Source organism: Chaetura pelagica, unplaced genomic scaffold (assembly GCF_000747805.2).
Source record: "Chaetura pelagica isolate M959 unplaced genomic scaffold, ChaPel_1.0 scaffold159, whole genome shotgun sequence".
NCBI lineage: Eukaryota > Metazoa > Chordata > Aves > Apodiformes > Apodidae > Chaetura > Chaetura pelagica.
In genome coordinates this window covers 6313287-6324068 of record NW_009954555.1, presented here as the reverse complement: position 1 = coordinate 6324068, position 10782 = coordinate 6313287, and the positions used below count along the sequence as shown (strand labels likewise).

At 43.1% G+C, this 10782-nt stretch overlaps 1 protein-coding gene across 1 annotated transcript in view; it reads right to left on the bottom strand.

Annotated features, from left to right (window-relative positions):
* The window catches only part of SLC45A1 (solute carrier family 45, member 1), an 8360-nt gene extending 1329 nt beyond the window's left edge, over window positions 1–7031 (bottom strand). Inside the window, exons 1-7 of the mRNA XM_010005215.1 lie at window positions 6629–7031; window positions 5507–5599; window positions 4838–5062; window positions 3065–3804; window positions 1841–1994; window positions 714–890; window positions 1–16 (exon numbers count right to left, since the gene is read on the bottom strand). Coding sequence (XP_010003517.1) covers window positions 1–16; window positions 714–890; window positions 1841–1994; window positions 3065–3804; window positions 4838–5062; window positions 5507–5599; window positions 6629–7028 — 1805 coding nt within the window. The 5' untranslated portion in view covers window positions 7029–7031. The remainder of the gene's footprint in view (window positions 17–713; window positions 891–1840; window positions 1995–3064; window positions 3805–4837; window positions 5063–5506; window positions 5600–6628) is intronic.
* Window positions 7032–10782: the final 3751 nt, after the last annotated feature.

Here is a 10782-nt window from a genome sequence, read left to right as displayed (position 1 = left end):
AGCTTCTCCAGTGCAGCTGCAAGACAACAGCATGGCATTCTGTGTGAACTCTGGCCCTCCCTGCTGCTGGCTGGTCAGCAGACCCACGGGGTGTACCTCCAGGCCATGCAGCCCAGCTGTTAGGTAGACACATCTCAGTGGTAACTGTTACGCCTTGGAGTAACTGGCGGCTCACACCTAGTTCTAAGGAACCCTTCCAAATCCCACTGCCACCATGCAGCCTTGCTGCCCTACCTGTGTGGAGGGCATGGCACAGCTGAAGCCTACAGTAGCTCTGTCCCAGAGGGGTAAATGAGACCTGTTGGGGGCAGGCAGGTACAGTGCATACACATGACAAGGACCTGGGGTGGTGCATGACACCAGGGCACTCTGCCAAGGGCACACAGGCACTGCATGCTGCTGCGCCAGAACCATGCCTATGGTGGCTATGTGTATTTCTGGATTCAATGTATATTGAAAGTGCCTATTCTGAAAGGAACTATATACTATGAGATGTGTTTTCACTGGACTGCTGATCTCACCTGCTGTGAGTACAGGCCAAGCTAACTAGCAGAGATAACATGGTAAATAAGAAAACTGTACTGTGCTTCAACACTCATGCCACATGGTAAGCTATGGGCAACATAAATACCAGACTACTTGTTGCAGAAACACCGCTTAAGGAACAGGTGGATCTTTCTCAAAATACTGGCTAAGATGGCTTTACTAAATACCTGAATAGAAAGCAGCACTGAATGCATAGATGCACATTCCCCAGCAGCCCATGGTGACCCCAGCGTTGTACTTCTGATACTCATCTGAGTTGTGGGGTGCTTTTGGATTCCCTTGAAACACTACTTCTCCCATGAAGTCGGTATAGAAGAGTAACATCCCCTCAAACGAAAGCCATCCTGAAAGAAGCCAGAGTAACCTATTAGGATTGCAGAGTATTCATTTCCCCTTTTAATTTTAAATGGATGCTATTAGCTATATTACAAATGACAACTGAAGACAGGTTGTGTAACATGACTATTTCATAATGTTCATGCACATATATCTGAGACTGCTGTTCCCCATGCATTATGCTACAATGTTTTCCAAAGACAATCAGGATTTTTAAGAGCAGGATTTATCCTTTGAATTCCTACAGGAAATTCTACAGGCTGACTAAGGCCACAGAACACTGGTTAAGCAGGACAGAAAAACTGATGACAGCAGTGTGAGCTGCCTTCAGGTTTTGGCAGGACACAATGCTCGGTTTCACAAGAGTGGTTCACAGAATCACACAGTTGTTTCAGGTTGCTGTTGTCCTCCCACATATAACTGAAAGGAGTGCTGCAGCCCCTAGAGCATCTCCAACAGTTACAAACTCCTACTCATAAACTGGCACCAAGGCCACTGATGCAGGCAAGCTCTTAATTCCTTTCATAGTCAGTGAGTATCCACTACCTGTTCCCTTCTGTCCAATTCTGTGTAAAATGGACTGCTTGCAAGCCTTTCCTAACCATCAGTCATGCACTAGTAGAACTAAAGGTCACAGCACACTGGTTAGAGGCACACCTGCAGTGTCACAGTCCACATCTCCTCATGACCTGTTCTGGAACTCCTATTACACATGCTGTCAAAGGAGGAAAGTGAACATGGAACTCCTATTACACATGCTGTCAAAGGAGCTCTGCTCTCAACTAATCTCATCTTTCTGCTAGGGAATGCCAGTTTCAGAGTGTTTAAAAAAAACCCAAAAACCTCAAATAATGTCCTCTCTAGTAAGCAGCCATTGCAGCAATAGATAAAAAATTTTACAACATTCACCCGAGGTAGACTACTTCACACTGAAAGTGAGACGGCACTTTCTGAATACCTAGAAAGTGGTTGATGCAGAGGTTACGAAGAGCCCTGGGCATCTGGCAGACAGTTGAACAAAGAAGTTTCACCGAGAGTGGTTGCTCAGAGGTCTCGCCTGATCCATTCAGCTCACTCTCATACTTTACACCATTCAGCAAGATATTAGCAACCTGCACCATAAAAACTCCCAGGTCAACACACACAGAAAGAAAAACAAAAACATCCTTTGAGCAAGCCTATGCAATATTACACACCTATCTGATCACCTGAAAGTTAAACTCTGCTGCTGCAGTAGGTTGACTTGGAGATTAAGAACATTATTTAGCTAAGCTGTAAATTCAGCCTTAGAACAAGTGTTAACTGGCAGCACTGCACTGCAGCTCTCACCATACTTGGAATGGCACGCTTCACTTGTCTAGGGTATTTGGCAACCACATCTAGATACTAGGACAGGGAAGACAAATTCTATTGCATTTACCAGGAATTGTACCCATGTTCTCATTGCTTGCTAACCTTGATGCCCTATCTCTATGTGCACAGTGTGTAAAATCCTTGCCCTAATGAAGTCTGCTCTCACAAAACGAGTCAAGGTACAGCAACAGCAACTGACAAACCAAACTAAGCAAACAAAAAAACACACACCATCCCTTCCCCCTCCCCCCAAAAAAACCCCCAATCAAAATAAACAAAAAAAGCAACAGAGTACAGTTTACCTCATCCTGAATCATAAAAAAATGGGCCAGCATACAGAGGTCTCAGACATTCCAAGTTATCACCAACAGTGGGAGGTAAGGTCAGAGTCTTATCCCTGGATAAGGGAAACCTCACCTCCCTGATGAAACCAGATGTAATGACTGCCATAAGGAGAAGCTCATGAGAGAATCCTATCCCTGGCCCTATCTTGCAGGTATTTCTGTGGAAAGGGAAGATACAGGCTCAATAAAAATATGTCTTTTTCTGCTCCCATGTGGTAGCTCCCCGGATGGTGAAGCAGGGTTAAAAATACCAACCTAAGCTTCACACAGCCTGGTGAGAGTGGAGTCATAGTTCACATCCTACCCACTATTTTACTGATAAAGACTACTAATAGCAGGTATGCTATTCCATAAGGACTTTTACGTGCAAACTGTCACAAGCAATCTTTAATGATGAATTTGTGAACTACACAATTAAAACTATATTAAGAGATTCAATGAATGCTCAGGTTTACGTGATAATATAATTAATTTTCTGCCCTTACCTGTTGGCTGAAGGTTACATTTCTTCTTCTGCTATTTTCTGGACAGTGTCCTGTTACGATTTCTGGAATGGCCAAGGTTTGAGGTCTTTTCAGGATCCCTGATGACCGTGGCTTTATCGCATCCAGTGAGCCCACCCTTAGTGCCTCACCGTCAGGCCCCGGTGTTACGCTGCTCTCCCCTCGCTCCAGAACTCCATTCTCTCCTTGGTAACAGCAATCAGGCACCCGAGGAAAGCTGACACTGACAGGCTGCCTGGGCAAGCTAGCTGGAAGTGCTAAGTAACTATTGTGCCCGCCTGTAAAACAGTCTATAAGCACACTGTCAATATTTGAAGTCCCAAATGATGATGCAAACTCATTAATTCCCGTCAAGGAATTGTCTCTGCTGACAAAACTGCCATATTTGGGTGTAAGTGGGCTGAGGGGGGAAACAGGACTTGTAAAACTTGCATATAAGTGAGCCGAGTTATAAGAAGCAAAGTTTTCGTTTGCACCCTCCTCAAAGAAGAAAGGTGGAGAAGGAGGGAGAGGAAGACTTGGACTCTTCATCACCTTTTTCTTCCTGCTAAAGGACCTTAAGGGTCTTTCTGGAATGCTAATTAGAGTCAGTGCAGTAGTTATAGTCAGTATAACTGAGGTGAAGACATAGATGACACGAAGCTGCCCTCCCACAGCTTTTCCAAAACTGGTTTTATCCCAGTGTACTCCTCCAACAACATAACCAAAGCCACCTCCAAGACCTGGTGGAAAAACAGAGCCAAAATTATCTTCCCTAGCCAACTGTGAAGGTCAGTAAGAGCTCATCACTACTTGTCTGAATGATTCATGAGCAGAATCCAACACGTTTCGACTCCTTTTCAATTCAAATGCAGTAATAAACACAGTTATCAGCACCACAAGGACAGTCTGGATATACAAACATGGTACACAAAGAGGGAGAAAAGTCAGTGCTGTAAAAGTCATTATACAAATAATTAAAAATAATAGTTCTTTCTTTGCCAAGAATAAACCATTTTACCTTCAGTTATTTCAGTCCGTAAAATGGATGTGTCCACCTCATGGCAAGGTTCTGCAATCAGTCAGCTAAGACTGTTTTCCTAAAAGTAAGTGAAAATCCATTTTCCTCTCTCAGTTAGAGGAACACAGATCTAACTGCGTCCAAGACAGACTGAATCACTTCAGAAGTATAGCAAACTCATTACTCTGCAGTGTATTGGCAGCATACAAAACTGCCACTCCATTACTATCTATGAACACAAAAGTTCTGAGAGCACTGGGCACCTCTCTCACTCCACTCACATCGTGAAAGCCTTACAACACTACAATTTCTTTCTTATCAACACGTTCAAGTGCATGAAACAGTCTCCTAATGGAGAGGAAAACAAGACCAGGGCAGTACTGTAACTGAAGATTATACCAACGAGGGATCACAGCTCCCAATATGCACTTTCCCCTCCAACAGAGTGTGTTTCATACCTGCAGGAAGCTGAACCTCCTCCCTCAAGGGACAATTTTGTTTCTCTAAGTATTATAAATGACATGAGAAACCTTTAGATGAACAACCCAGGACTATGTCTTGTTTGACTTTTGGAGGTTAGAAAAGCCTTTTGCAGTAAGCAGAAGTTGGTTTTCAAAGTTAACCAGTGCTACCTCTCCAAGTATTCAGCTATTATGCTTACACAGGAAAAGACCAGTGATTTACACTCTGCTTTCCCCCAGCAGAGCTTATTTACTTAGGGTTCACATTACCCAGGAAGCACCAAAAAAACATACCTGCTAACAAAGCATGGATGTTGAGGCCCCTGTCTTGATCCACTGGGCTGCATACATCCATCATATAGGCATGACTGGGATTGTCTGCTGAATCTGCGCTGAAGTCCATGAGGACAACACCACAGACTGTAAGAACAATCCCCCATTTGTGGTTATTTGTAGTGTCAGACAAGGCAGTCCCTATATCTTTGCCATTCAGCATAAGTGAGAGCCCAAGCAACGCTCCTGGAAATAAAACCAAAAGAAAAAAAAATCAACTGACTGCTTGTAAGCAAAAAACCTACATTGTTCCATGATCTAAAAGCATCACACTACCTATACAGCCTTGTGGCAAGCACTATTGCTCTCGTTCAGATCAGCACAATGAACATAGCTTAGAGAATATACATAAACCTTTTCTGCTGTCCAAGCTTACAAATGCCTGGAGTTGTTTTTTGGACAAATTCTTTACCCTCAAAACTTCATTTCTTCACACTCTAACATGAGAATCTTTAACGTGTGCATCTCCAGCTGCCAAAGCATCACCTTAGCACCACACACCACCTTCTTTGGACCTCCAATACCCAACACTTTGAGGCATTTTGTTCAGCCTCATGCCACAGGGGACGTCATAGAAGAGAGATGTGCCATCTTTACAAGAGTTATGCCCATCATTTCTTAAAGACACACCTACTGCTAAGACCAGAATGAAAGGTCTTCTCCTCCCGAATCTTGATGTGCATCTGTCACTCCAGGCCCCCAGCAAAGGCTGTAGCAAGAACCCTGTAAAAAAGGAATAACCTGTAAGTAAAATTTATCTATGAGTCTGCTTCACAGAAAAGTTAAAATAAGTAGCTTAAAAGGCAGGTAAAGGCAGGACACCATGGCACAGTGATATCCCCAGTTGGTACTAGTCACCCAGGTGCAGTGTGCTTCCTGGCATCTTCCAGGTCAGGGACTGAATAATGTGCCACTGCTCATTCTCATGGCAGTTCACTCTGCATCACTGATACAGCAGAGTTTGACATCAAGTGAAGAGTAAAAGTACAACAGCTATATGTTGTAAATGACTCTGTTCCTTACAAGCTATTTCATTTACACCCTCATAGATGGGTGACCCCCTGCAGAATTAGCTGGGAAGATAGCAGAAAGCAAATATGCAAATTGGAAAGGTGCCTGTATTGCTCTGGGCCAACCTGTGAGCAGGGGGTTATCTACTCTCTTCTTCTGAAGGACATCCCATGAGCATAAGAACAGGCAGAACAGTTACCAAGTGGTAAAAGCCCATCCTATGATTCTTCCCATAGTAACGGATACACTCCCAGAGCTGCCCCTTTGCTAAGACAAGTAATCCAATGTCTGTAACAGTAGCGGTCGATGCCTTTTATCATTGGAACACCCCGTTTTTTTCAGAAAGTTAAAAAGGAGAAGGTAAAGGTAACCATGTAACCCTGTTTTTTTTTCACACACCCTTGGGAACTGTGTCTATATGCCTTTTTCATGGGATCATATATGGATAAGCTGATTCTCTTTTGATAATTTTTAAATATAGGAACGGAGTAACCAAAGCTTACTCTCGCTAAAGATGGAAGAGGTTGAGAAGCCATTCAAAGAACAGACCTTTTGATCACTCCAAGCCCATTCCAGGTATGACACAGCAAGAACTACTCTCCATTCAGTTGTCTAAAAATATGGCTACTGCTTCTTAAACTCGAAAGCACACAGAACATAATCGTGGTCAGCCAAGGCAGAGAAAACAAAAACATAACCTTCACACATAAAGAGGAAAGAAATAGCGTGAAGAAAACTTGCCTAAGATAGGGCTGATGAACCACACCATCCCATACAGTTGGTCTGGTAGTCCCATCTGCAGCAGCACAGGGGTAACATAGGCTGTTTCCATGGCATAGCTGAACTCGAGTCCAAAGAGAATGCAGCCATTAAACAGGAGTTCTAAGAAGGACCTCTGAGGCTGCAGATCCCCAAAATCAATAAAATCAATAGGACATGGAGTATTTGGTGGTGGTGGAGGTGAAGGGCGAATGTGTTTCCTCCTTTTTGGATGTCTCTTGAAGTTGTTGGCCCGATGACTGATGTGCCGTGTGACTGATCCAGAATAGTCTGGAACTTGTGACCTCCAGATTTCCTGAGAAGCCATGCTTGGCAAGAGTCCAGCATCACTAACAGGGGTTGTTGCAGATGGTGGAATCATGACGGGTAGGCGTCTGGAAGAAAAATACCTCAGAATAAAATGGTTGAGTAAGAAAAGCTTTGCTTAATTTCCTTTACTGAAGTTCAAGCCATTTCTCAATGTTTCACCTACTGAGTGCTGTCTTTGTATTATTTTTTTCTCTTTTCTCTCCATCTCTTGACAAAAGGCATATATGTTTTATGGGCACACCTTCTGCATCTTTACACAAATGAAACACCAGAAGTCCTATCTTAGTTACCTAGGCATCACCTACCATCACCAGGAATTAAGACTGAAATATTTAAAACAATTAGCAGTCAAACATATCACACTTCCCAGGAGTCCCCATAAAGGCTATGGGTTAACATTAATCTGCAATTCACTCAAGACAATTAAGATGAATCACAACCTCAGTCTAAGTTTACAAGCCACCCTCAGCATTGCCATTCCTCTCTCAGAAATTAATGGCACTGAAGTGCCACACAGCCTCCTCAGCTCTCATCAGAATCACTCCTGTAGTCAAAGCGTGCATGCTGTGGTGGGTAAAACAGAGAGGGTCCAAAATAGCATCTCAGGATAGATGTCAACATATCTGCTGAATTAACAAACCACATGTGATTTCTTGCCTCTTTTTACCAGAAATAGAAACAGCTAGTAAGCTAAGTCTGACCTTTTCTTTACACTTTCTTGCCCAGGGACCAAAGACTGCTGCTGCACAAAGATGGCTTCACATAACCATACATTTCTTCAGGAAAGCCCTCAACTACACACTAGTAAGCAAAACAAATTTATTAATTTATTTTAAATTTATTGTTGACTGTTCCCCTGGGGAAAATACTGCCAACTGTTCTGCTACGTTAGCTGTACAGAAATCCCACAAATTACCCATTTTCTGCTACTTCCTCTAGTGCATTTCACATAACAGTCTTTCTTCCTTTATCTCTTAGTTTACCTAACACCATTCTTCACTGCATATCCTCAACTATTAGGAAAAACAAAACTCTTTAAACCCATATTTACTACTGATACTATGGTTGGTGAGCATAATGGGATGATGTCCTACACAGAATGATCCCCAGCATCCAAAGAGAGACACTGCACAATGCAAAATTGAATGCCAAGCACCATAAGACTGCAGTTGGGATAGCCTGACTGTGTTTGGGTCCTGGGGAGGAAGAGGAGGGATGGGAGAGAGAAGACACCTATTGAAGTATTACTAACATTGTACCACAGGTTTCCTGAAGACTGCTTTTCAGACCAAGATACATACCACATAAAAGAGAACAAGCAATTCATAATTGTACCTATATGCCTTGGCAGCCCCCACCTCACAAGGTACCAACTGCAAGCTGCACTTTGTTGGAAAAATGTATTAGACACTGTCAGTTTGACTCAGGATAGACAACAATGCTCTCAGTCCCCTCCTCTTCTCTCCCTAGCAGGAAAGGGGAAGGAGAGAGAGAATGAGAGACTCTCTGGATTGAAAACTAAACTACAAGCTTTAATTACACCCCAATGATAAAAGAAAGTATATACAATTATATACAAACATGTTCAGGAATGTGCAAACCCCTATTGCCTCCCCCCACCCCCAGCAACTCCCACCAATTAGCAGTCAAACATATCACACTTCCCAGGAGTCCCCATAAAGGCTATGGGTTAACATTAATCTGCAATTCACTCAAGACAATTAAGATGAATCACAACCTCAGTCTAAGTTTACAAGCCACCCTCAGCATTGCCATTCCTCTCTCAGAAATTAATGGCACTGAAGTGCCACACAGCCTCCTCAGCTCTCATCAGAATCACTCCTGTAGTCAAAGCGTGCATGCTGTGGTGGGTAAAACAGAGAGGGTCCAAAATAGCATCTCAGGATAGATGTCAACATATCTGCTGAATTAACAAACCACATGTGATTTCTTGCCTCTTTTTACCAGAAATAGAAACAGCTAGTAAGCTAAGTCTGACCTTTTCTTTACACTTTCTTGCCCAGGGACCAAAGACTGCTGCTGCACAAAGATGGCTTCACATAACCATACATTTCTTCAGGAAAGCCCTCAACTACACACTAGTAAGCAAAACAAATTTATTAATTTATTTTAAATTTATTGTTGACTGTTCCCCTGGGGAAAATACTGCCAACTGTTCTGCTACGTTAGCTGTACAGAAATCCCACAAATTACCCATTTTCTGCTACTTCCTCTAGTGCATTTCACATAACAGTCTTTCTTCCTTTATCTCTTAGTTTACCTAACACCATTCTTCACTGCATATCCTCAACTATTAGGAAAAACAAAACTCTTTAAACCCATATTTACTACTGATACTATGGTTGGTGAGCATAATGGGATGATGTCCTACACAGAATGATCCCCAGCATCCAAAGAGAGACACTGCACAATGCAAAATTGAATGCCAAGCACCATAAGACTGCAGTTGGGATAGCCTGACTGTGTTTGGGTCCTGGGGAGGAAGAGGAGGGATGGGAGAGAGAAGACACCTATTGAAGTATTACTAACATTGTACCACAGGTTTCCTGAAGACTGCTTTTCAGACCAAGATACATACCACATAAAAGAGAACAAGCAATTCATAATTGTACCTATATGCCTTGGCAGCCCCCACCTCACAAGGTACCAACTGCAAGCTGCACTTTGTTGGAAAAATGTATTAGACACTGTCAGTTTGACTCAGGATAGACAACAATGCTCTCAGTCCCCTCCTCTTCTCTCCCTAGCAGGAAAGGGGAAGGAGAGAGAGAATGAGAGACTCTCTGGATTGAAAACTAAACTACAAGCTTTAATTACACCCCAATGATAAAAGAAAGTATATACAATTATATACAAACATGTTCAGGAATGTGCAAACCCCTATTGCCTCCCCCCACCCCCAGCAACTCCCACAGCACTCTCCTTAGCTGCAAACAGTTCCAAAGTGTCCCAGAGCTGCCAAAGAGAGTGTAGAGTTGAGGATCTAAGGACGCACAGCCTAGGGGTTGACAGTGATGGATGGACAGAGCCTTCCCTGGGCACCAGCCACAGACAGAAGAGAAGGGAAGAAGAAGCAGGAAGGAAGTTGTCTTCTGTGATCTCTGACCTTTCTCTGAGCTTACGCGGATATACGGAATAGAGTATCTATGGCCAATTTTGCTGTCTAATTCAGCCTCCTACCAGGGGACCACAGATCTCTCAGTACTGTCTGAGCTGGCAGGGCAAAGATGCAAGCTTGGAGTCCCAGCAATAATATAAACATAAAAATATAAACAGACTTATCAGTCCCAGCTGGAACACTTACTGAAGGGAAAAAAAAAGTGGCTTCATCTTGGCTCAAACCAGGACAGACACAAAGTCCCCTATGTAGATCAAGAGAAGGAGAAGCGCATGGAGACTCTGTGAAGATGTCCCCTTGACATTGTCCCAAAGAGGGTGAGATAGCAAACAAATTACTGAAAAATTCTTATGAACCATGTCTTTCACAAGTAGTGTACCTACTTTGCAGGAGTACCTTTATCAGCCTTCAAGTCAAAATAATTCTCTGCCAGTGAGAATTTGTTAAAAATTAGGAGATAGCAGAAAAAAGACACAGTGAAAACCCTATCAGATACACAACAGACGCTCTAATGACCCTTTCACATGGACATGACAATACAGTTGTGCTAGCACTTCCCTTCACCACCGACACACCTTGCCATTTGCACCCAGGGTGTTCATCTCCCTATATGCCTCCAATAGCTTCATTTCATACCAGCTCCTTCTTTATCTTTGTACTCTGTACT